Source organism: Calonectris borealis, chromosome 3 (genome assembly GCF_964195595.1).
Source record: "Calonectris borealis chromosome 3, bCalBor7.hap1.2, whole genome shotgun sequence".
Classification (NCBI taxonomy): domain Eukaryota; kingdom Metazoa; phylum Chordata; class Aves; order Procellariiformes; family Procellariidae; genus Calonectris; species Calonectris borealis.
In genome coordinates, this window is record NC_134314.1 from 71,605,985 (window position 1) to 71,631,623 (window position 25,639).

The 25,639-nt window shown below is 42.6% G+C and overlaps 2 protein-coding genes across 3 annotated transcripts; both read left to right on the top strand.

Annotated features, from left to right (window-relative positions):
* The first annotated feature begins 1,364 nt into the window (after positions 1-1,364).
* MTRF1L (mitochondrial translation release factor 1 like) lies at positions 1,365-15,911 on the top strand. Of its 2 annotated transcripts, none has more exons than XM_075146132.1 (7): positions 1,365-1,867; positions 4,609-4,688; positions 5,918-6,101; positions 11,273-11,436; positions 12,398-12,515; positions 14,308-14,444; positions 14,899-15,911. In XM_075146132.1, the coding sequence occupies exons 1-7, from the start codon at positions 1,564-1,566 to the stop codon at positions 15,112-15,114; spliced, it is 1,203 nt and encodes a 400-aa protein (XP_075002233.1). In that variant the 5' UTR covers positions 1,365-1,563; the 3' UTR covers positions 15,115-15,911. The 2 variants fall into 2 exon arrangements, with proteins under 2 accessions (XP_075002233.1, XP_075002235.1); XM_075146134.1 differs by having other exon boundaries at positions 1,803-1,867; positions 4,548-4,688.
* Positions 15,912-16,004: 93 nt separating this feature from the next.
* On the top strand, positions 16,005-25,011 carry FBXO5 (F-box protein 5). Its single transcript, XM_075147909.1, is given in 8 exon segments — positions 16,005-16,026; positions 17,422-17,673; positions 17,676-17,735; positions 17,738-18,051; positions 20,004-20,740; positions 21,064-21,154; positions 22,378-22,539; positions 24,685-25,011. Coding segments are annotated over 8 exon segments (1,890 nt in total). The 3' UTR covers positions 24,937-25,011.
* The last annotated feature ends 628 nt before the right edge of the window (positions 25,012-25,639 follow it).

Below are 25,639 nucleotides of genomic sequence, written 5' to 3' on the forward strand. Positions count from 1 at the left end.
AGCTGCACAGACTGTACATTTTCCACAAAGCTCTTTGAGTGTGATTTTACTTAGAAGTTATTGCTACAGTGTATTTTGCCAGTAAACTTTATTCAGAGTGATGCATTTACAATCATAGAAAAATGTTTTTATGCAACCATTCATTTTAATGTTTCATATTCCAAATAACAAATTCTCACATTGACCCTACTGCCTTTGGGTTTCCACAATAGAACAAAACTTCCAAGTTTTCATTTCTGGCTATTAAAACTACTTAGCTGTGCAAGCATTACTCTTGCTTTTGATATTACATTCATGAAAATCACAATTTAGTAATGTATCATATGGAAGTCACTGTTATTCCACCAGTGTCATTTAGTTGTAAAGTGTGATTACCTAGTTCTGGTAAGAACATGAACAAGGACAGAAGAATAGCAAAGACCCGACTTTGACTCCTCCAATGATTGTAATATAAAATACTGCCTAATAAAGTTTTGTGGATAGTTGCACATTTGTATAATAAAATATATTCTTCAAACTGTTTTAAGTTTAGCCAAGAATCTCATTAACGATGTTATCTAAAACAAGGTTACTATGCCACCCTGTCTGCATACCAGAGGGGATTTGTCAAGATCATCCCACAACATCCACCACATCACATTTCTAAATGACTGCCTTCCAGTTTTAAACTTAGATGTAAGACACAGTACTCAGATCTGTATTTTGTAAGCAGGTAGTCTTTCAGTCTCGCCAGTCATCTCTGACATAAAGGCTCTTCCAATTGCCCTTTTTTCTGCTTCGCACAAGGCATTTCTTTTCCTCTAAATGCTTGGGTTTGCACCTGCTTTCGCTGTGGAGGCATCCATCCTTCCGCAAGCGTTTGCAGCCTCCCCCTCCTCCACAGGCGATTTTACTTCTGAAAATTTCTTCTGGAGAGGAGACCTGTGAGTGTAACCCGGATACCCAAACCCCCAGCTGACACTGCCCGCGCCCCCTTCCACACGAGCAGCCTCGGCGGTCGGCCGCAGGGGAGGAGGACACTAAACCGCCCCGGTGAAAACCTCAGCACCCCGGCGGGCTCCCACCCCAAGAGCCCTGCTTTGAACTTGTGCTGTGGAGGATCTGGCGAGGTTTGGGGCCCTATTTTTTTTGTCAGAACGAATAAAAAAAGCACCCGAATGTTCCGCCTTGTGCCGACAGGAGTCCCCCGGGGCGGGCAGGCGGGCGGGCGGTGGCACGGACGCGCATGGCCCCACGCACGGGCAGCTGCCCGCAGCCCCGGGCCTGCGCCACCGCGGCAGAACCTCCTCCCCGCCGGGCCCCACCCCTCGGCCCACCCTGCCAGCGCTGGCCAATCAGAGCGCGCCCGCCCCAGGGCACAGCCCGCGCACCGACGGGAGCCGAACCCTTCGTCCGTTTCCGGCAGCGGAGCCCCGATAATTTCCGACTGCGCCCGAAATCACCGCCGAGCCTTTTCGGCAACTTCCGGAAACCCGGAAGGGAGCCGGGCGAGCGCGTTCCGGTGTCTCCGGCACGGGCAGAGCTGGCGGAGGAAAGGCGCCCGAGCTCTCGCCCCAGCCGGGTATGCGGCTGCTCTCGCGAGCTCTCCGCGCGGCGCAAGGCTGCCGGGCTGCCGCGCTGCCTCCTCGGAACTTCCCAGCAGCACCGGTCGGGAGCAGCGCGGCGGGGACATGCCCGCTGCAGCCGCGCCGCGGGCTGAGCGCCCGGCCCGGCTTAGACGAGCTGTTTGCCGCCCCCTCCTTACGCCGGCTGCTGGAGGCGCGGGCGCAGGGCGGGGGCGGGGCGGGGCCTGAGCTGGCGGCGCGGATCCAGCGGCTGCGCGACAAGGAGCAGGAGCTGCGCGACACGCAGGAGCTGGCGCGGCAAGGTGCGGGGCGGGGCGGGCCACGCCGCGAGGGGCGGGGCGGGGGCGGTGCCCCGCAGCTTTCTCCTGGTGGGGGGGGGCGATTTGCATATGCCGACGCGATTGGGCGAGCGTCCCAAGGGGGCGGGCGGAGGCGGGCACGTGGCGCCGCGCACCTGTGAGGGTGCCGGCTGCGCGGGCGGGAGGCGCGGCACGTGCCGGCGCGGGGCGGCGCGCGCGGGGCGGTGGCGGGAGAGCGGCGAAACGCGGGGAGGGCTAAAAGCCTGCCAGGCAGGGGAGTCCGGGCAGTTTCTTCCTGCCCTGCGTTGCCGAAGGCAAACAAACCTCCTGAGCAGAGGTCAGGGTACAAGCGAGTGTCAGCGGGGGCGAGTGGGAAAGGCCTGTCCGCGGGCGTGGGGGCCGCTGATAGGTGAAGGAGGAGCAGCGTGACAGCATCCGTCTCATATAAAATAAAGATAATTAATCAGGTATAAGAAACTTCTAATTTTTTTTTTTTGTGGATTTTTTTTCTTGCTGTCAAGGCAGAGCAGCCTGCCTGCCGGCATCCGTTTCAGCAGTCGCAGACCCGAGCACCTGTTTGTGCTGCCTCCGCGCTGTGGTTTAACTGTGCTGTTATAGTAGCTGCACGCTTTTAGTGTCGCCAAATACTGAACATTTCTCACCCTGAATCAAACTTCATTTTGATAGCAGTTGGAAACCAAAATGCTGAAAAGAAGTACTTTAAGATCTAGCTCATGAAATACTGCCTAGATCATTTAATACTTGCTACTTTGCTAAATACTGATAATCAAAAGTGTTTACTGTAGTCAGTTATTCCGACTAATGGAGATGGCAAACACTGGCTAAAAGCAAATGGTCTTTTTTTTTTCCTATTCATTCTCTCCCACCTCAGATTGAAAAAGGAGAAATGGTTCCTTTGAACAAACTAATCATTGACCCAAACTAACTGAATGAAATGGAATGGACAATTTTTTTTTCTCCTTTCAGAACCTGCTGAAGGCCAATGTCATCAATACCAGGCTTAGAACTTCAGCAAAGTGAAGTGATCACAAGGGCTTAGTAACTTCGAGCACTTCTGTAGTTCATCCTTAAAAATATTTGTATATATTATTTTAAACTGATTTTAGAGCCTATATTACATTTGCATCTTAAAGTATGCAACTACTATTAATTGTTATATTAGATTATTTCTTAATTGCATAATAATTGCATTATCAATAGCTGATTTGACTCTTAACAGATTTCTAACTCCTTAATTCTTATCCTTCCTTCTCCTGGCCTTAATGACTAGCCCTTGATCAGTCAGTAGTTATTGTAAAGAAATGTAGATAGTTGGAGATGATCAAGTTTACATGTTTAAAGAGTTACAGTTAGTCAGGTAGTCAACCGTGCATGCTCTTAGCCAGCTGTTTGTTTATGCTGGTTCTTTAAACCAATTTATGCATGATTATCTTTTTAATTTCCTTCTCACAGAAGTGATTGGGGGGGGTGTTAATTCACCAATATTAAACCTAGATTGTAAGGTCAAAAAGTTTCATTTAAAACTGTGCTAGTGACTAAATGCAGTTACAGTGCTGAAAAGGTGTGGCTTTATTGTAAGAGTGTCTCAGCTGAATGCATTTAAATGCTTGCTGTACACAGAAAAAAGAAATCTAGCATCTTTCTTTTTCTTTTCTTGCTGCTGACTGTGCAGTTATGTGTCCCTGTGCCCACCCCAGTTCCCCCTTTTTCATTGTGTGTACCATTTTCTCCTTTTTGGGGTAATATTTTTTTTTCTTCTGGGCGAGTGAGCTGAATCAGTGTGGATCAGAGGCTGGTTAAGATGTTGTTTTTTTTTTTTTTTTAATTTTTTTTTGGGGGGTGTGTGTGAAGTTGGATATTGACCAGAAAAAAAAGGAACATTTTAACATATCGAAACTGTAGTACAGAAAAACAAGTCTTAATTGTAAGGCATTAGTGTTGATCAGTCAAGCAACACTTTAAAATTACAAGTTCCTCTTATTATGCAAGAGTTCTTCTATACCTTTGTTTTTAGTGATGTGTTAGAAGTTTTGCAGCTGTTCGGGAATAAATTGACAGAGATAAAATACTTGAAATTACTACTACTATCTTCAAATTTTTTGCATACAATGATAGGGGTAATAGTCCTTTTAATGAAGAGTGTCAATTGTGGGACTGCTGTGCTCTTTAAATCCTTGACGTTCCTGTCACATTGAAATACAGAAAGTAATTTCTTCCAATGACAGAATGGCTGAGGTGGGAAGGGACCTCTGGAGATCATCCAGTCCAACCCCCTGCTGAAGCAGGGTCACCTACAGCAGGTCACTCAGGGTTGTGTCCAGTCGGGGTTTGAATATCTCCAAGGATGAAGACTCCACAACCTCTGTGGGCAACCTGTGCCACTGTTTGACCACCAGCCCAGCAATTGTTTTTTGGTTGGGTTGGGGTTTTTGGGGGCTTTTTTTTTTAATGTTTAAGTGGAACTTCTTGTATTTCAGATTTTCCCATGTCTCATACCTGAATAATACCAGAAAACACTCTTAATATATATTGTGTATCTTCATTACAGATCATACTATTAATCTCATTTTCTGACAGGTTTAGTGTGTTGGGGGGGGGGAGGTGTTTGTGTCGTGGTTTAGTTTTTTTTGTAGAGTAAGTTCTTCATGCGGTTATTTTTCAGAAGGTTTTCTGAGGGTGGCACTGATATAAGTCCGAGGATTAACTATACTGAAATATTCCAGATGAGAGCGAAGATTTCCGGAAGCTTGCAGAAAGGGAAATCACCTCCTGTGAAGAAGAGATAGCTGAACTGAAACACCAGGTTAGATCCCCTTTAAAAGCCTCTATTTCCTTGCCATTCTTAAATTAACAGAGCCAAATTGTCTTCTCATCAAAATAAGATGTATATGATAAACTCTTCTCCTCCTCCTCCCCTCCCTGCCAATTACATTCCTCAACTAGTGTCTGTTATCTAGGGAAAAAGAAAAATGCAGATGGTATAGAGACAGCCTGAAAGTAAGTGCCTACTTGTATCTAAAACTGTTTGAATCAATACATCTTTATAAGTAGGTGCTCGCGTTTGTCTTTTCTGGGTGTACCTTTATGGATGTCCAGCTTTTTATCTACTGGAAACATTAAACTTGTATAGTATCACACACACTAGTGATTTTGAAAAAAATCATTTAATACTATGTAACTACTTTAGACTGCTACCTTATATAGGTTCTGCATAGTATCTATGTTATTTAACATAAAAATAATGATCTTTACATGAACAAACTGTTACATATTCTTAATGTTACTGGTGAAGTAAAAGCTGGTATTGTCACATTCTTTATTCCTTCCACAACAATGCAACGGTCACTTTATAAATATTTTTTTAAATACTTAAGATTTTGCCAAAAGAAGTAGTCTGTGGAAAGAAACATCACCTAATGCTAGTAAAGGAAGATGGTTGAAAAGCATTTGTAAATAATCCAGAGTTTTGATCCAGCCTGCAAAATTGTGATAGAGTTTTTTGGTTCTAGTGTATCTTTCTTCTACAGGTCAATGTAAGGCTGGCTCGCCCTTTTTAAATAAATAAATGAATAATACACCTGAATTGTTGTTGAAGGACTGTCCTCCTGAACACCCATACGTTCTTAGCTCTGCAGAGGAGACTGGGTTAAAAGGGAATCTGATGGGAAGGGAGATGCTCAGTTGTCTTGCAAGAACCGGCGTGTCCTGTGGTGTCCAAACGTCGCAGTGCTTCTGATGGATGAAAACTTCTGTGAAGTTTCGTAGGTCTTGCGGGAGACCTATGTAGCTCCTGCGGCTGTGAACAGACACTCTGGAGCCTTCCTGCAACGCAGCATCCCCCCCACCTCTTCCTGACTGCTGCCGCTTCTGCACTGCAAGAGGCGTGAGAAGCCGGTCCTCTGGGCAACCAACGAGTTAGTGCAGGAGAACGCAGCCTAGAATGATTACAGACTTGTCTGGCGTTTTACACTATCTCAGTTGTGGATAGCAGTGTCAGAGGGAAGTCTTAGCTGGGTGTTTTTGTATTCGCAGATAGCGTTGCTTTTGATTCCTTCAGAAGAAACAGACAAGAGTGATCTTGTCATGGAAGTAACCGCTGGAGTCGGAGGGCAGGAAGCCATGCTGTTCACCTCAGAGATATTTGATATGTATCAACGATATGCTGCCTATAAAAAGTGGAAATTTGAAATATTAGAATACTTTCCCAGTGAAATAGGTCAGTAATGAAAATAAATACTTAATCTTTGTAACTCTTTAATTTAAGTTGAAACACTCTTTCATATGACACTTAAATTTCCTGACTACAGGAAGCTAATTTGCACTAACTGAATTTTAGAAGTTGCATATTGTTTGAATGTCTGAGTACAATTTTCCTCAGCTTCTGTATTTGAGAATGAAATTCCATTTCAGAAGCACTACTAAAATACTAAAGTGCTAAAAAAATAAAACTTGTCTTTCAGTAGTTTCAAAAAGTAGAAATGAAACTAAGTGCTCGGCTGAAGAAAATAAAGTGATGCAGATATCTTGTTTTAGCTTTATTTTTTTACAAATACAGATTACATATACTTTTTATTTGGATATGCTGTTCTACTTAATTACTTAATGTTTCTAGTGTTTATAGATCAGTTTGGTGGCAGGTTGAAAGTCTGTTTATTATTATGGATCCCTTGGCAGAGAGGGATTAGTATAATTAAAACTATTCTTGAGGTTTAATCTAAAACATCTTGAATTTATCTGAAATAATGTCATCTGAGGATTTATATAAGGAAATGGGATGTTTAGATATAGCTCATCTGTAACAGCTAATGGATGAGCAAAGTGGGGGAATTGTTGAGATTTTGAAAGGAGAGGTAAGAAATCTAATTATTTATGAGTCTTCAACTGAAAGTTCACAGATAATCAGTTTAACAGTGAAAGGAGATGTTTCTCCTTTCTCCCCTCTTTCTCACTGCCTCTCTGCCTGTCTGAACAGTCCCACCTCTTTTTTTTTTTTTTTTTTGTCAGTTTTGATGTCCTTTCACTTAAACTGGTAAAGACTTTGCTTTTTATGACAGGGGTAGATTTTTGCCTAGTTAATGTATTAAGTCAGTCCTCATGAGCCTTAGAGCTAGCATAAGATAAGCAGCAACATGGGGCTAAATGCAAGGAGATGGAAAAACTGGATCCTCTCGTGATGATGAGCTGTGAAGTTGGTTCACTGCATCTCATGGAAGAGTGTCTTTGCAAAGATGGGGATTGGTAGGTTTACACAACAAACTGAGGCAGTGGCACATGTTAGTTAATTTTAGCTTACTCCAGTTAGTGTGTAAAGTTATTTCACAAAGATCAGGCTGCTGTCTCTGAGTTGCTGCTGACTTCTTTGCATTGGCACTTGGGATTACTTGTCTTTGCAGAGTTTCATCATGAAGTCAATCCAACTGAAAAATAGCACACACCCCACCCCTCTTCCCCCCCGATTAGGTTTCAGGCAATCCAGCACAAGAGAAGAGGAGAAATGCTCATGGGGCCGGTGGAGGCAGAAGTGTATGGCTACTGGTGGTGGCAGTGAGAAAACCAGGACCTCCTTCCAGCAGCGAGAGGTTCAGTCAGCTTAAGCCAACTGTGAAACTGCAATGCGAAACGTGTCCAACCAGTGGCAGGGATTTTGGGTTTTGATTGACAGATTGCAAGTGACATTTCTCAGCAGGCTAGATTTGCTAAATCTGTCAGTGTTAACAGATCTGCAGCCTTACTGTTATCCATGCTGTTGTGAATAAAGCTAGCACGTTTTGCTTACGTATTGCTGTGGAGGTAATGTATATATCATAGTGGGTATGGATCAGTAGATGGGCATTTGTGCAGCTTACTGCTCCTAGCTCAGATTTGTTGTGAAACTTCACCTGTATTCATACTTTCATCAGCACTTTTTTTTTTTCCTTTTTAGTGAAACTTTGAAGAAGAAATGAGAAAAGCTAAGATGTTGGGATATGCAATCTGTCAGAAAAACTCTAATATTTTTTCAGTCAACACTTAATATAACTGCAGAGAGATTTTTAGCAAGCTTTGAGAAATAGGTGTAAACAGAATGGGAGAAGGGTCTGGGTCGTCTTTATTTCATGTACTAAAGGGAGGGGAGCGTTGCCCTTTCCATTGAGGCAACGCCGGCAGTCACATACAACTTCACGTTCAGAGGACAGGTTTACAGTCAGCTTAAACAAGGGCTGTCCCACCTTCCAGCCAGCTGCCAGCCATATGTTCCTTTTCTCTCTCAGCTCTAGCAATTTGGAGGCCACAGTGCTAATTGGATCAATCCACTGATTTGGCTTAAAACTCTCTGTTATTGGATAGTTTTAAGTCAGGTCTGACTCAGCTTGCAGTCCTGTGATGGGAAGAGAAAGGGAGTTGTGCTTGACTAACCTTCTGGTGAAAGCTTAGTCCTTGGACAAGGAGCCCACACCCTCAAGGCGTTCTCTTTAATGCCTTAAATGGGAAATTGAAGTAATACATTAACCTAGAATATATCTAGCCTTATTTTCTCTTTGAAACTGCTAGGTTTTTAATGGATATATATTTATTTTAAAGTCTCTTGTCTTGCTGAGGGCTTGCCTGTGCACTGAAATCTATGTTTAGGAAGGTAGGATGTAAATGTCGAGAAAAATAAAGGCAGCCCTAGCCTTTGTCAGCCTCTTGTAGTGTATTTTCTGATCTTACTTGCATGACCACATATTATCAAAACCGAGGAGCTAGAAATAAATCGGGAGGTAGAGACACTATAGATGGCACTGCCGCTGAAAGACATGTTTGAACCCTCAGGTTCAAAGTGTCAGTGCTGTGCTGAGTAAGAGTGGAGTTAAGGATGCTTGCTGGTGACACTAGGCTGTGGCATCCCATCCACGCTCCATTTCTATGGACTGCATGAGCAAAAGCAAGGTCCTGCATTAAAACGTCAAGCTCCTTCCTTTCAGAGAGCTCCAGAATTTGGCTGAAACCTGAATGTGAGCATGTGTGAACACGGTGAATGTTAAACAAAGCTGCAATTAAGAATTGGTTTCAGCCCGCTCTTAACTAACTTTATTGACCTACCCCAAGGGATGCCACTGCACAAAAATAGCACGTTCAAGATTTAGCGCACACATTAAAGCACGAACCCATATGTCATTATTTATCCACTGCCTCTCACCCTGTAGTGGCAGGCAGAGACACAGATATGGGACTTTGTCTCAATCTGGGTATAAGATGACGCATAAAAAATGAGTGCAAACTCACACCCTTATTCTGTGCACATCAGCTTTCGGGATAGAGAGGGACATTTTAATTGAAAGGGGCAAGCATATAGTTAGTAAGAGCTAACTATATTTGACAGGCCTATGACATGTCTGCCAGGGTAAAGGGTTTGTTGACATTTCATTGGATTTGGCTGCATTTCATATTAAACCTGTGTTGGTAATAGTTGATTTGAAGCAGTATGACCTAAATACCTGTCTCTTGAACCAGTTTCTTGGTCATCTCATGCTAAGCACTACGGTGCCACATGCACGCTGCTATCACTGCAAACTTAAACTCTCCTGAACGTGTCACAGATGTGGCAGCAGCTCAAATAGACAGGCTGTACCCGTGGTATATATATTAATGCCAGGAGAAGTGAGGGAGAAAAGACAGAACGTTAGCTTTTGCGATGAACTGCTTATCACGTAATTAATATTTTTACTCCTGACATAGCCTGGCTTCTTCCTCATGTGCAGAGGTTGCTTATGACTTTTTTAGTACTTGCTTTCATATGTAAAGGAGTAAGTAAGTTTTGTTACTCAACTACATTAATTATTTTAGGTTATATAAGATTCTTTTAGAGTAAAGAAGAAATCTTTTGTTCATTTGAATAGCATTTGCATAGCAGTAGAAAGATTTCGCACTACTTGTTAGAATGAAACTTACTGATCTAAACTGAGGATTTTGACAGATACTCTTATTTGTTAAACTACATGCTTTATGGTCAGATTTATTCTAAACATGACGGATTTATCTTACAGAATTGATAGTAGATAATGGCTATAAATTAAATCAGTGAAGTACTGGGTATGTTGAACAGTGCATTTGAATCAAAGTGGTACAGATTTGTACAAGTAGCTGAAAAATTTTCAAAGTCAGAAGGACAAAAATGAGATGAAAGAGAAAGGAAGAGGCAGTTTAGGCTATTTTCCACAAACGTGACTGTAAAAGGAAATATGTTTTAGTAAAGTTATAAGGGAATGTTAAATTTCTGTAGAATAAAAACATTTGTAAACCTTCTCTGTGGAGGTGAAAAACCTGGCCTACATTCTGGCTGATGCTCTGCAGGGCATTTTCAGATTCTACGTTGTCACTTTTCTCTTTTAAAAAGCTGCTATTTTGTCCCTATGGTTGATTCCCTTAATCCAGAGATAGCCTAAAACAGTATTTCTGAGAAGTATGTGCCTCTTCTTTTCCTTGCCTGTGGTTTCATGTTGCAAGACTTCAACAGCAATATGCTTTCAAGGCTGCCTATCTCCCCTTTAATCATTCCCTTGGCACACCATCCACTGTGCTGAGAATGGGATCTGGGAACTGAGCTGGATTAAAAACCAAAACGGGTAAAAAATTACATTCATTTATAGTGCCATCACTTCTCTGATCCTTCAGACAGTTACACTGGCATGACTGAAGGGTTTGCACACTAGCAAACAAGGAAGAGCAAGAATGCCATAAACGAGTATTGCAACAAATTCTTTCTGTCACGAAACCGTTATTGTATTGGGCTTTACTTCCAAGTTCCAAGCTGTTCAATGCTGGTTTTTAGTACGTTGCTGTCAAGTGTTTTGCTGGATGTATTGGTAAGAGGGGCAGGAGTTGGAGTTCTGCTCGGTCCAAGGGAGCAAAAGATTAAAATGAAATGGAAGAGCAAAGATGAGACATGGGTAGGATGCATAGAGGAGAATGGATAAGAGGAGGAGTATGAATAATACTCATCCTTTAGTTAAAATAAAAAAATTGATGTCGTTTCTGAAGGTGGTTTTCAGAATTTGATCTTTAGGTAAACTTACTGCTGGTGTTAGAGTTCTACTATGGTTTATGATTGTATGTGTGTACATATGTATGTACATGGTTCGTAGACAATCTTTTTACGTATATAAAAAAACTAAATTGGACTCTATAAAAAAGAATTTGACAGTCCTTTACTTGAGATAGTGTGTGAGTATGTATGTCTGGCTTTGTTTTTGAGAGTTTTCTTGCATTTTCATTATAATTCTGCGTAAGTATTTAAATGGAAAATTCATAATTTTAAGAAACAAGTGGCAATGATGTCTAAATACACTGTTTGAAATACAACAGCATTCTTGAATGTACCAACAGTTTTTCTTACAGCTTTACAACTGTTTTTCTTCCGTATTTTAGGTGGCCTAAGACATGCAATTGCCAGTATAGCAGGTCTTGAGGCTTACAAGTACATGAAATTTGAAGGAGGAGTGCATCGTGTTCAGCGGGTGCCAAAGACAGAAAAACAAGGACGCATTCACACTAGCACAATGACTGTTGCGGTATTACCTCAACCCACCGAGGTAATAGTTATCTTTTAGTATAACAGACTTTAGCATGAGCAATGTTTTTACATGCCATATTGCTGATACCCAAATGTTTTCTGTCTCTCTTGTTATTCTCTCTTAATGATTTTTTTTAATCTTAGTTTTAAAATAAATCATTTTTGTTTGTTTATTTTTATTTTTGTCTAGGGGATTGAAATAAGAATTTCTGTATTTCCCCATAATCCTAATCTCAAGAAAATCACTGGCAGTTTACTTCACTAGAACTTGAAAATTCACTGTGACTATGTCTTGCATGTTTTGTGGAAAACTTTACATTTTCTACAAAGTAACAAAAGACTGAATTAGTTTACAGAGCTCTTAGAGATTTCTTTTAGCACCTCCTCTTCCCCATTTTCATAGTGTCCTCACTTTCCCCTTCCAAAGTGTATGGTGATAATTCGTTCTCGCTATATTTGCTTGGTTAAAAACAGCTGGCTGAGAATTAAGGCTTTCTTTTGATTTTTGTTTCCTGTTGACCTAGCAAATTGTCAAAGATGTTACTCCTTCCTATTCTCTCTCGAAGTTGTCTCGCTCCTTCCTCCCAGAGACCATCGTCCCATTCCCAAGCCAGCAAAGGGAATATGTTCCATTTTATCTAAAAACCAGCTGGTCAAGTTCAAATATTGGTTAACTGCTGGAAGAGGGTGCAGAGCTTTCAGAAGAGGGGGAAGATTAGTGCTAAGGCGTGATTATGCCTTAAGCTACTATTTGTCTGATTTCCTGGCTTCCATCATGTTGCATTCCAATCTGGCTACAAGGATTTGTTAATGTTTATAAGTGGATGTGAGCTACCACTCATAAACTTTAAAAAGTTTGATCTTGCCTGAATGTGCCTTATAAAATAAACCAACTATGCATATTTGACATCTGTCTAGAAAGAAACAACATAAATGTGTTCTTTTTTGGGTTTTTTTTTCTTTTCTGTCTCCCATGACAGATGAGGCTGCAAATTAATCCAAAAGATCTACGGATAGAAACAAAGCGAGCTAGTGGAGCTGGAGGCCAGCATGTCAATACCACAGACAGTGCCGTACGGATAGTTCATATTCCAACAGGTGCTTCATTTTTTCCTCAGTAGAAGATCTACATTGCAAAACTGCTGTCAGAATTTCTTCTGAAACAATGCTTTTATTTTCAAACCTGGACAACAGTAGAGCAGAGATTTCGTATAGTTTTCATATGCATTTATAGTACTCTAAATGCACCATCTCGCGCCCGCTCCAATTTGTAACAGCGAAGACTACTTCAGCTATGCATTTTGCCATTAAGCATGACACTCTAAAAGCGTCCAGATCAGTTTCTATAAAGAAGTTATATTTAAGCTTTCAAATAATGGAAAAGAAACTGAAAAACAGAGTAGGTTAAAATCTGATGATTTGCCTTTTCTTGACTGGTCTCTGAAAGAGAGATTGCTCTATTTCCGAATTAAAATGTTGCTTTTAATTGCAGAGTCTACACAGGATGCCAGCTTCCATTTGTCTGCTGGCTCCTTTCCCATAGATTACACACATAATTAGGAGGCCCATCCCCAGGGCTCAGGCTAGTAAACGTAGGAGGGATAAGATACACCCTCATATGCTACCCGATTTTAGCTATCGTATCTTTTTTTTAATTGCCATTCCTAAGCTTTTTACTTCCCTTTGAGCAATCCACAACAGCTGCCTTGACTTTCATTGCTTTTTAACTTTTCCTCTTCTCTGCCACAGACATTAGTCAGGCTTTACAGCCTCAGGGTAATCCTGAGTGCTCTTTCTCTTCACGTATCCAGATTTTTGCCACCCATTTCTTCATATGTATTGAAGACATTAATCCATTCTGCACTTGTTGCATCACCTCAGTAAAGCAGGAGGTAAACAGTGGAGAGGATAGAATTCTGCTCAAGATACGGTGACAAAAAGGCACTCCAGATTCAAAAAGTTTTGGATTGCCTGCATGTTTAGAAAAAAAAAAAAACCACAAACGGTCTTTGTTTTTGCTGGAGGCAGTTATTAGTGTTTGTTATAGAAATCTTAAAATGTATTGCAAATTTTTTTGTGGTTATGCACTGGAGATGGTTCATAGGGGGTTTTATATCTCACCTTATCTCCTGACTTTTTCCTATTCTACCTTTCCCTTCTTTATTCCTCTTGATCTCTCTTCCTTTACAATTGTCCTGTTACTTCTTCTATTTCTCTCATCCTAACGCTTTTTATAAACCTTCATTGCAATCCAAAAAGTTGTTTGTAAACAAGTCTTTCATAAAGTAATACTATGTAATCTTATAAAAGCATACGGTAATCTTATCAGAGTTACTTAAAATAAATCCAAATAACAACTTAGCTTTTGCTGTCTTCTTCCTGTATTTCTTCACCCTACTCCTTTCTTAGGCTGTTCACCTCTCATCTTAACTTGAATTGTATGTTTTGGGGGGAGAAACCACACCTTTTGTTTTAAGAAAATAGTGACCACTTTTGTATTTTCTGATCATATTCTGTATAGTCACTATCTCATGTATTTTACTGCTCCCTAAATCCTAAATTTCCTGAAACTGTGGCCAAAAATTACAAGTATTAAAAGTGTCTTCTGTAAGTCAGATCACATCACTTGTCTTTTATTTCATTGTCCACCTGTTGTCCAACATTAAATTTCTTGTCTTATGGCTTAAAGCACCTGTAAAACTCAGCCTGCACTTCTCTCCCAAAATGTCTCATTAGACATTAATAAGCCTGGACTTTTACATTCCTAGTCCAAAATATATACTGAAGAAAGAAACAGCTTATTGTAACATAATAAAAATCTTCTAGAAATTGCAAAACCCTTTTCGTATGTGTTACTGTTAAATGTTAAATGTCATGATATTTTTGGCAGGGATCGTGTCTGAATGTCAGCAAGAAAGATCTCAAATTAGAAACAAAGAGAAGGCTATGCAAATGCTATGTGCTAAACTCTACAACGCCAAACTGGAAGAGGAAACCAAAAAGAGAAACAGTGTTCGAAAGATTCAAGTAAGTTTCACTTAGTAAAGATATAATTCTGTACGAGCATATGTTCTTGGGGTAACTTCTGTGTTGAACTGGAAATAGTAAATGGAAATACAGAGGAACAGGAGCCCAGGAAGAACTTACACGAGGCAAAAAAATTACATTCTACTTCAGCAATAAAGGTCGTATATTAGCCAGCCTTAAAATTTCAGTAGTGTGTAAATTCTAGAGATCTAGTGAAACAAACTGGATTACAGCATGAAGAACCAGAATAGTGTTAGAAAAAGATACAGTAAAATTGTTCTTTTACATGTTTGAGAACAATTACTGCAACTACTGAATTGGTCCGAGTACTGCGTAACGATTACAAATTTTGGATAAACATGGGAGGAAGAGAAAGCTTTTGCTTTAGATGCTTAATATTTCATCCTTTTTATAAAAAGACATTGATGATAAACTGATTCTTCTTGTTTGATAGATTGGGACTAAAGGAAGATCGGAGAAGATCAGAACATACAACTTTCCACAGGACCGGATTACTGACCACAGGATAAGCAGATCAGTGCATCATATTGAGTGTTTCATGCTAGGGGAAGAAATGCTAGATGAAATGATACAAACTCTGAGAGAATATGCTGATTATGAATCTTTAATGGAAATTATTTCAGAAAATGAAAAAAAGAATCTATCCTGAACGTTGCTTTCTGTCAGCCCATTACAACAGACGTAGACATTTGTGTGCAAAGGAGCTTCTTGGAGCACCACTCAGAAAATGCAACTGCTTTTCAGAACATGAAAGACACCACAACTTGTTTCCTCATGACTGATAAACAGTTTTCCTACTTGCTGAGTAAAAGACTTTATTACCTTCATATGAGACATTATTGCTGCAGCAGTCCACTTAAAAAGTAAATTTGACTGGGCCAGAAGTAACTGCAGTTTTTAACTTTCGCCACTGAGAAGATGCTGATACACCACTCTCAAAAGGTACGCATTAAAAAAAGAGCTATTTCTAGTTCCAGTTTTCATTTAAACAACACTTTAAACATCAGTACAGTGTCAAATAGTTTACTTGAGAGAACAAAAAAATCCTGTTTTGTTTGAGTGGTTGGAAGAAAGTGATAAAAAATGACCCCACTACTAATCTGCATATTTGTTAATCACTTATACGTGGCATGGGAAAGGGAGTCAAAGTGTATCTCCGTCATGTTTTCATGGCCTTCTGGCCCTTATTAATAAATACAAAAAATTGTTTAGGAATATCCCTTGTTCCAAAAAAATAAAAAAAAGCTGTGGAAGTCAAGTGACAAGTTATATGAATTGGTTTTGAAAAGGATGTTTCTGTTCTTGGGTCAAAAGTTAAAAGAATTGTTACAATATTGTTTGGCTGATACTTCTGTCTCCGTTGGGCTTCAGTTCATTTTCTCCTTTATGTTTTTAATTGACTCTCCAGTTTATTGATTTTCTAAACATTACATGGTATGAACGGCATCTTACTGGTTTTGTCTATTTATTTAACAGCATCATAAAACATTTGATCTGTGAAAGCAAAGTAAAAGTTTTGCCTTTTTAATATACTGATACATGTGCACGTTTATATCTGTGGGTAAAGACAACTCTTAACCTTTATTTTACACTACATTTTACAATCCCAAATACATATAGCAATACAAAACCTGCAGCTTCCATGCCACGTTGTACCTATGCGTGTGTGTATACACACACAGAATGTATTTGAAATATAAATACCAGTAAATAAGAAATTGGAACCTAAGGAAAAATGTTACCATGAATATAGGGGTGTTTACTTTCAGACTTCTAATTAAAATTAGTGTAAGAAATTAGAATAAGTACCAAGTAAGTTTGCTACAGATAGCTTATAGAAACGCATTATTTAAATATCCTATATAAAAATCAACTGATTATTATCAGTTTATTATCTTCTTTTATTACATTTGAGACTGCAGTTTGAACCAATGCATGTCAAAAAAATGCACAGAGTCATTTAATACCTTTATCAGCTTTGTTTTCTAGGAAATACTGCATGATAACTATGATTAAGTTCCAACTCTTTTAATTAAAGGTGTGTACATTAACTTCAGATGTAGGAGTGCCTGTATGTAACATGTGAGGCACACATATTTCCTGTTGGTAAGTGTGAGACCTAGGTCTAGATTTACTAGCAGATTTACAACTCCCAACTGGCACATAAGAGAGTAAAAATAAACATTGATGCATTTTGTGTGTAAAATAATTAGATATTGATTGGAGCAGAAACTAGGACTGAAGTCTATTCCTACCAGATCAGTACTGTAAACTGAAGACTACAGAGCACTTGTGACGGTCGTCTTGACCTCACTTAAAGCCAGGCTATCTTATACCAAGTGATGGACGGAATTTGCGATTCCTTCTCTCAAACTTCAGCTTCATATTCCTCCAAACAAATAAGGGCCATCAATCAGGTCTAAGCATGGACTACTGCATGAAACTGCATGAAGTGTGCAGGTCTTTGTCACCCTAGACCTCCCCTGGTGTTCCAGCTGGTAGGCTGCCTGGCCAGATCCTGCCTGGCTGGCCAGATCCTGCCTCTTCTTGCCTGGCTGCTAGAACAGACACTAGAGGTGCCGTTGCCTTGCAAGCGGCCGGCCTCTGATCAGTGTGAGAAAAGCTGGATACCCCTGGTTCTGGCAGGAGGCTGACGGAGGTATCCCAAAACTGGCACCTGCCAGTGTCACACAGGGTGGACTTCGCTATCTTGAGCGGTACCTCCGTGGTCTGGCACGGCAAGCTTTACTGCATAAGGACTTGAAGTCCCTTTCTTGCTCCGTCTTCGCTTCAGCGCAAGGCCTGTTGTCTCACGGCAGACGCGGCCCCCCGAGCCGCGAGAAAGCGGTACTTCAGCAGCGGCGGGATCCCCGCACCGGTGCCCAGGCCGCTTGGCTCCGGTGGCGCTCCTCTGCCAGCTGCCCATAGCCTTGGTCATACTTTAAAACAAATCCAGTTCGTCCGCGGGGAGGAACCCAGACGAGAGATCCACCGCCAGACGTAACGCGCCCTTCCCGGTGGAGGAGCTGCGCGCGCCCTGAGCGGGCGGGGATGACGGGACGGTCCCAGACGCATCCAGTTATAAAAGCGAAGGCGGATGCGGTTCGGCGCCGGGTAGCGCTTAGGCCCGTGTCACCCCCGCGGCGCAGAAGCCGGTTGTTCGTTTGGGAGAGCGCCGAGGTGCCCTTCGGCGGCCGGAGGACGGGAGGAGAGGGCGGGCGGGCCGCCGGGCGGGAGTCGCCGCCGGACGGGAAGCGCTGGCGGCCCCGCCCCCCCCGCGCCCTGTCTCCCACGCTCCGCCCTCTGCCCCGCCCCCGCCCCGCTCGGAGCGCGCGCGCGCCACCTCCGCACCACTCGCCTCGCTCCTTGCCGGCCGAGGAGGGAAAATGTGAGCCGGGCCGGCTCCGCCCGCGGCGCCTCGGATTGGCCCCCGCCTTCTGCCCGTCTTCCATTGGCCGGGCCGCCTCCGTAGGCGGCGCCCGATTGGCCGGCGCGGTTTTGGATACCAAATTCAAAGTTTTTAAAAGTACCCGGCGAGGGCGGCCGCGCACTCACTGCCCGCGGCCGCGGCGGCGCAGCCCTGCAGGTGAGCGCGGGCGGCGGGGCTCCGGTGAGGGCTCTGTGGCAGGGCCGGTCCGGGGCAGCGGGGCTCCCCGGTGAGGGCTCCGTGGCCAGGGCTCCGTGGCCGGGACGATCCGGGGCAGCGGGGCTCCGCGGTGAGGGCTCCGTGGCCGGGACAGTCCGGGGCAGCGAGGCTCCGCGGTGAGGGCTCCGTGGCCGGGACGGGGGCGGCTGCCGGCGTATGTGGTGGCGGGACTGGGGGCGCTGGCGGTGCTGGCGGCGCTGCGAGGGGCGGCAGGCGGACCGGGGACGGGCACCCCCGACGGCCGCCCGGCCCCGCCGCCCTCCCCAGCCTCGTCCCGCAGCTATCCCGCCGGCGGGACGGGATGGGACGGGACGGCGGCGCATGGGCGGCCGCGGAGCGTCCCGGTCCCGCCACGAGCCGGGTGTGGGGCGCGCCCCGCTGCCCGCCGCGGACTAACGGGGCCGAGTCCGAGCCGGGGTGGGGAGCGCAGCTCCCGCCGGCGGGCAGCGGCGGGCGGGGAGGCGCCGCGCCGCGCTGTCTCCCGCCCGCCGGGCCACGCCGCGGAGGGGGCATCCCCCCGGCGCGCTCCTGCCCGCCCCGCCGCCACCATTTTAGGGGGAATCCTCCAAGGTGGGGGAAAGCGGAGATCCCTGAAGGGGTAGGGTGCGGTTCCCGGGGCCGCGAGGCAGGGCAGGGCAGGGCCGGGAGCCGGTCTACCTGCCGCCGACCCGGGCCATCTTGAGCGCTGAGCGGGAGCAGCCTGACAGCGCCGCGGGGGCCCGCGGCTGAGCCCGCTCTGCTGGGGGATCGAGGCCGGCTCTGGCGCCCCGAAACAGAGGGGAGGACATTTCCCAATTCTGCAGGGTTTCAACCCAAAAGCTCCTCTGCTCACTCGTGGCGCGCAAACGAGGGGGGAAGGGGAGGAGGAAACTTAGCGAGGGCTTGCATCTCTCCCCCAACTCACACTGTACAAAGCCATAAGCGTATTTGCTGTTTTCTTCCACCAAATGTAGGTAAGAAGAAGGGACTTCTTCTCTGAAATGTTCATGAAACACATTTTTCTAATACTTTTTTCCAAAACTGCTGAAAGTGCTTAAATCCCTTAAAATACCAGCTCAAAGCGGGGAGTTTATTTTTCCTACGGATTGCAAAGCATCTTGAAAATTATTTTCCCCTGAGATTTAACACGACAGAGATGGCTTCCTTCTCCTCTTCAGCCCTTGCCCATCCCCCCCACAATTGTTAATATAGATAGCACCGCACTTCGGGAGGAGGGGTAAGAAACAGGGCAAGAAAAGCTCAATTTCCCTATAATATCTGTCGACCTCCCACCCTCTTAAAATTATACTTTATTTCACTTTGGCCATTGTTTAAGGGTTGCTGCTTTCCATTGTAATTTACACATGCATGTGAGCGCTCAAGCTTTTCCTGTGCCACCCAGCCTCCTCCCCTTTTAAAAATGCCAGATACCTGGCTGCATCAGCAGCATTGCCTCTTGCCTTGGATGCAAACTTCAGGCTGCTCTGGCCTGGCTATACCCCTGCATGAGCCTGCTGTCACTCTTGGACCCTCTGCCACTGAAGTCCCTTGCAGGGACCGCAAGCGTCCTGAGTATATTGCTGCATTTAGGGTAGGAAGTGGAGACGTTGGTGTGTCTAAAAGTAATCTATACTGGTGGAATGGTGACAAAGTAAATCACCCGATCGGTTTTCTCGCCCCAGTTATACGCAGCATAAAGCTCTAATTTTGAGAAGATCTTACATAGATTTAATGTGTGGCTGGTCAAATCCTTAGTTCCACTAGTTGTCTGAGTTTTAGACACTAGAGGGTGAGTTAGATAAAAGCTTAAAATTCATAATGCAGAAGGAAGGCATGATTGGTTCTTTATAAGAAAAAGAATTTGTGATGCAGTTTATGCTGTGTTGTAATACTATCCTGGTTGTTTCTTGCAGGATACAAACAAAATAATGAAATCAAACCTTAACCACTCTTTCAAAATGAAATGTGATTTTGATTGTACGTCTCTTCACACTGGGTTTGCACCTTTGAAATCTGCTGTGGAGAAAACAAGACTGGAAGAGTCCTGCCCCTTCAATTATGAGGAAGGCCTTTGTAAAAGCTGTGCTGAAGAGCATCAGAAAATACTCCTTAGTGACTCATACCATGTGGCCACCAGAAATCTAGATCCTGAAGATGAAGGAAGACCTGTACATAACAAAGAAAACAAACAAGTAACCCAGAGACTTGATGAAGGTGTCTATGAAATGGAGGCACTGGAAAACAGTAAATTTAGTGAGGACAGTGGTTATTCCTCTATGTTAAGTAATCAATACACTGATCCAATAGAACATGAGGACAGTATACCTTTGGCTGGGAATCTCTGTGGCACACCAAAGCATTGTCTCATGAAGAACGAAAACCAAGCACAGTTTTCAAAGAAGACTTTGTTGCCAGTAATCCATTATGAAGAAATGATTTGCTCAACTTTGAAAAAAAGTGGTAAAAGAAATCTCAAGTCTTCGGCTGCAGTAGACAGAATTGTTTTTAGGGGAAAGGTTGAACTTTGTAACCTAATTGGAAAGAAAATGGGATTAGATAGAATAGACATTCTTGCTGAACTCTTCCAAAAGAACCTGAAGCATATATTAGCAAACATTTTAAGGCATCTCGGTGAGATGGATTTAATAAAGTAAGTATATTGATCTCATTGTATTTCATTGGGAAAGTAAACAACCTAATCAGATGGCTTAAGAATGTTTTAGATATGGGGCTTGTGACATTTACTCAATGGTTAGTATTATGTATTAATATATTAAAACACGAACTGTCAATGTAAGCTATGATATATGTGGAGAATATCTCTTTTCCCTAGAAGGCAAATTAAAGGCTACAGCTGTGAACATATCCCATCTTCTACCTGAAAGAAAAAGATTACATAGTTATTTCCACAATTAAATAAAAAGTTTTTCCCTTTCCTAGGAGGTAACTGATATGTTTGTATTGTCATTGCAGTTTTGCCAAAGTCAGCACAACATGGCAGAAGATTCTACAAGAAGATAAATGGATTTTCCAAATGTATAGTAAAGCTGTGAAAAATCTTTCTGTAAGTTTCTGCACTTGTTAGATATTTCAAGCCTAAACCAGCAGTGTCCTTCTGCTCTTTCAGGACTTCTCCCAGCTTTAAGAGATCGCAGAAGAGTTTCTTAGATTGAAAACATTGTCACTGGAGTGTATGATTTTGTCCTGTTAGGATGCCCTGTCTCAAAGTGTTGCTAGTCACTTCACTGTCTTTGGAGCCCAGGGAAGGCTGACTGAGAAGGTTACCCAAGGAGAGATGCAGATGTTCTTAAGAGCTTCCACGTCTCCTATGTTAGAGAGGAAGGCAGGGAGGAGAGGGTCAGCTCCAGCACTGCCCGCTGGGCAAGCCCGAGAGGCTCTCAGCAGGGGCTTCCTTCCTTCAGCATCCCCACTGATCCAGGAGGGAGAGAGGCTGAGAGAAGCCACTCAGCTGACTGCGCGACTCAGGTTCTCTGCTTATACTTTCTAGCAACAGTCTCTGAAGTGCAACATGTTGGCTACAGAAAAATGAAAACCTTTTTGCACTGTGAGCTATTCCTAATGCCTATTTGTCCTATGAAATAAAAAATGCAAGATCCAGCCATGCTAGCATTGCACTTTACTAAGGCAGGACTTCTTTAAAACACTAGGGGCGTTTTTCTTCCTTGAGAGGTGGAGAGACAATGAAACAAGGCTTAGGATCTGCCACAGAATAAGGTAGTCAACTAGTCTGAATTTTATGTAGTATTTTATGGTGCTAACCTGTTGGGGTGAAACAGTTGGACAGCACTGAACATTTGTCCCATAAAGTTTGATTTCCTCCCTGCCATTGTATGCTTTTTTTAACCTGAACTGCAAACTCAGAAAATTGGTGGGCGGAGTTTACTTCTGAGAAAGAAAATTTCAAGCATCCCTGTTCACTGTAAAGAATTAGAAATATTGCTTTGTGCTTTAAAACATTGCGGTGACTAGGATACATGCTCTGCCTAAATAATTATGATGTGTTAATGTGAAAGTAAGTTGCATTATGTACTAGAAGATGGTTGGTTTTGATGGTCTGAACTAGGGGTCTGTTCTATGCATTTTTAACAGCAGTGACTGAGAAAGCTAAGGTAAAATTAATAGCGTACTACTTGGTATGATGCTTTATTATTGGAGACCTTCTAGCCAGGAGGAAGGACCCAAAAAAAGTTGTTGACTTCTTTAAACAAAAAGTCAGTATCAGATAAGTCTCTTTTCAAATTTTATTCTTGTTTTTCTTCTCATTAGAATGGCACTAAGGCATCAGAGCATGCTGCAACAAGGGAGTATGTTCTCTACCGAACGGCTTTAGCTTCCATTCAGAAAGCAACCCCACCAAACAACTTGAATAAAAAAGGCACCAGATCCAAAGCATCTAAGAATCACAGCAGGCTCATGGAGTTTTCTGAGGTAACTGGTGACTTCCATTCATCTTTAGTTTCTCACGTGTTGTCTGGCACATGATCAGCTTGTAAAGCATATTTCTGAAAGTAGTATCTCCTATTTGAAGCGCTTGTAACTCTTATTAGTGTGGCTGCCAAATTTTGCTTATTGAGCCTATTTTAAGACAATGTCATAGAATCATAGAATCATAGAATCATACAGGTTGGAAAAGACCGCTAAGATCACCGTGTCCAACCGTCAACCCAACACCACCATGCCCACTACACCATGTCCCTAAGGGCCTCATCTACACGTCTTTTAAATACCTCCAGGGATGGTGACTCCACCACTTCCCTGGGCAGCCTGTTCCAAGGCCTGACCACTCTTTCAGTAAAGAAATTTTTCCTAATGTTCAATCTAAACCTCCCTTGGCGCAACTTGAGGCCATTTCCTCTCGTCCTATCGCTAGTTACTTGGGAGAAGAGACCAACACCCACCTCACTACAACCTCCCTTCAGGTAGTTGTAGAGCGTGATGAGGTCTCCCCTCAGCCTCCTCTTCTCCAGGCTAAACAGTCCCAGTTCCCTCAGCCGCTCCTCATAAGACTTGTGCTCCAGGCCCTTCACCAGCTTCGTTGCCCTCCTCTGGACGCGCTCCAGCACCTCCATGTCCTTCTTGTAGTGAGGGGCCCAAAACTGAACACAGTATTCGAGGTGCAGCCTCACCAGTGCCGAGTACAGGGGCACGATCACCTCCCTGCTCCTGCTGGCCACACTATTTCTGATACAGATATGTCAGAAACTAAGTGGAGAATATTGATACACTGGGATGTTCTACAACTTTTTTTTTCCCCCTGGGTGTCTGGGTACCCTCAAAATGGCTTAGTGAGGTTTTTTTTGGCTTAAATTTTGGCTTGGATCAGACATGAAAACATTTAGTAATTTCCTCTTAGTTTCCATGGGCTTATAATGAATCACATGTTTTCCAGATAAGCAATCCCACAAAAACTGTCAGTTTTGCCTCAACACTGATGGGCAATTTAAAAAAAAAAAAAAAAAAGACCAAAGACTAAGTAGTTCTTATTTTTAAAAAATTAAACAGCTGAATATTTCTCCTGTTCATTCTATGCTTTTCTCCCCCAACTAATTATCTGACATTAAAATGGCTTTTTTAAACTACATATTTGTAGTGTGTCACACATTTGGAGTTGTCAACAACTGCCAACAGCCTAAGTTTCCCTTCACCTTCTTGTTTTCCTGAAGCTTTTTTTTTTCCCCACGATAGGTGCAGGTCTACATTGCTAGTGTCTTATAAGACTTTTAAAAATGTTTATTGAAAGTCATTGTTTGTTAATAAGCAACAGATTTTCCTAACTAGAAAAAACTTTTATACTCAAGCTCAAAAAACTTATTCTGCAAATTGCTGCAATAAGAGAAGAAGATATAATTGCACTGGAAAGTATGATCAAGCTGCTCTAATACTACTATATAGCACTTCGTAGCATTAGGAATCTGAAAATTCAACTGTACACTGAAGTAGCAGTCTAAAATTTTTTTTCCTTATATGTCTATACACACACATTTAAATTATAAAAACATTTTGCTTTTAACAATTGGGTGATATAAGGTGTTATACAGGTCTATAATTTTTTAATGCTGAAGGATTTTGAATGGTGGATCTGTTTTTGTGTCAAAAATGAATTCATTGGAGAGAAATAGGAGTTGCTTCCATTTGGTGTCTCAAGCTGAGTGCCCCACAGCTGAGATTTCTGGACACATTGCTCACTTTTCAAAAATGTTAATGATTTAAATGGAATTCAGATTTATTTTCTTTTTTTTTAAATTAAAGTGAACTAAATCACCATCCTTGGATGAGGTTTGGAGGATTCAGGAGGGCTGTTTTTCTTACTGCTTTGCATTTAGTCTGTCCGTCCTTTAAATTTAAAATTTAAAGAATTTTAAATTGGCTATCTGTATTCCAGTCCAAAGTACCTGCAGTTATAGAGTGATTATTCCTGTTCAATATCCATCAGAATTAGGCTAAATTTATAATTTAGGTCTCTAGAGCAGGAGAAGTTATAATATGTTTTGTGACACTTAGATAACATCAGGGAATGTTTGGGGCATGTATTTAGCCTCCACTCGTGATTTCTTTCTGTGCTTGTTCCAATAGGCTGCCAAGACCTTGAAAAACACTGAAAGCCTTAAAGTCTGCCATCGCTGTGGCTCACCCGCAAAGTACGACTCCTATCTACAAAGAGCGACGTGCAATCGTGAAAGTTGTGGCTTTGACTTTTGCACAAAGTGCATGTGCAGCTACCACAGCTCCAGTGACTGCTTGAGTGGCAAACCAGTGAAACCCACCTCTAAGCTAGGGCCGCTTCCTGGGACCAAGAAAAGCAAACAGAGTCTACGGCGATTGTGATCCATCCATCCCAATACAGATTGTCAGATGTCCCATGAAAGTTTTTTTAGGATATGAAGTTATCCACAACAAAAATCAAACAAGAAAATGCTTTCTGCTATTCTATATTTTAAAAAAGATTAATTTTATTAGTCCTCCATACTATTTGGTCGTGTTGGAATTCCTAGGAATCATCACAAATATCCATTTTAAATTATCCAATTATACTAACCTATAAATTTAAAAGAAAATTCTGGATATCGATTCTAATAACATTTAAAATATTGTCGTGACAATTTGTCTATTGTGTCCCAGCCTTCAAAACACCCCACAATAAGATTGAACAAAGAAGTTTTGGCAAGTAACCTTCCATCTGTAACCCTAGCAATTCTTGAATGCCAGAAGGGGGAAGCGTAAACTGTGTTTTATTTAAATGTTTGCTCTTGTTCAAAAGTCTTTTAAAAGCATTTATAGTGAGAATGTCACGTGAGGTGAGTAAAGTCCCTTTTAACATAAAATTATGAGGGAGTCTAGTTTTTATGATTTTCTTTTCAAGGCTTTGCCTTAATTTTAAAATGTGAAGGTTTATAATAGCATTTTCTCTGATGGTTTACTTTATGTGAATCTTAAATTGTTGTTCTTCCTTCATTTCTTCATTCAGAAACTGCAGGTTTTCCTTGAACTGAGGTGATACCCTTTCCAACTTAAAAAAAAAAAAAGTACT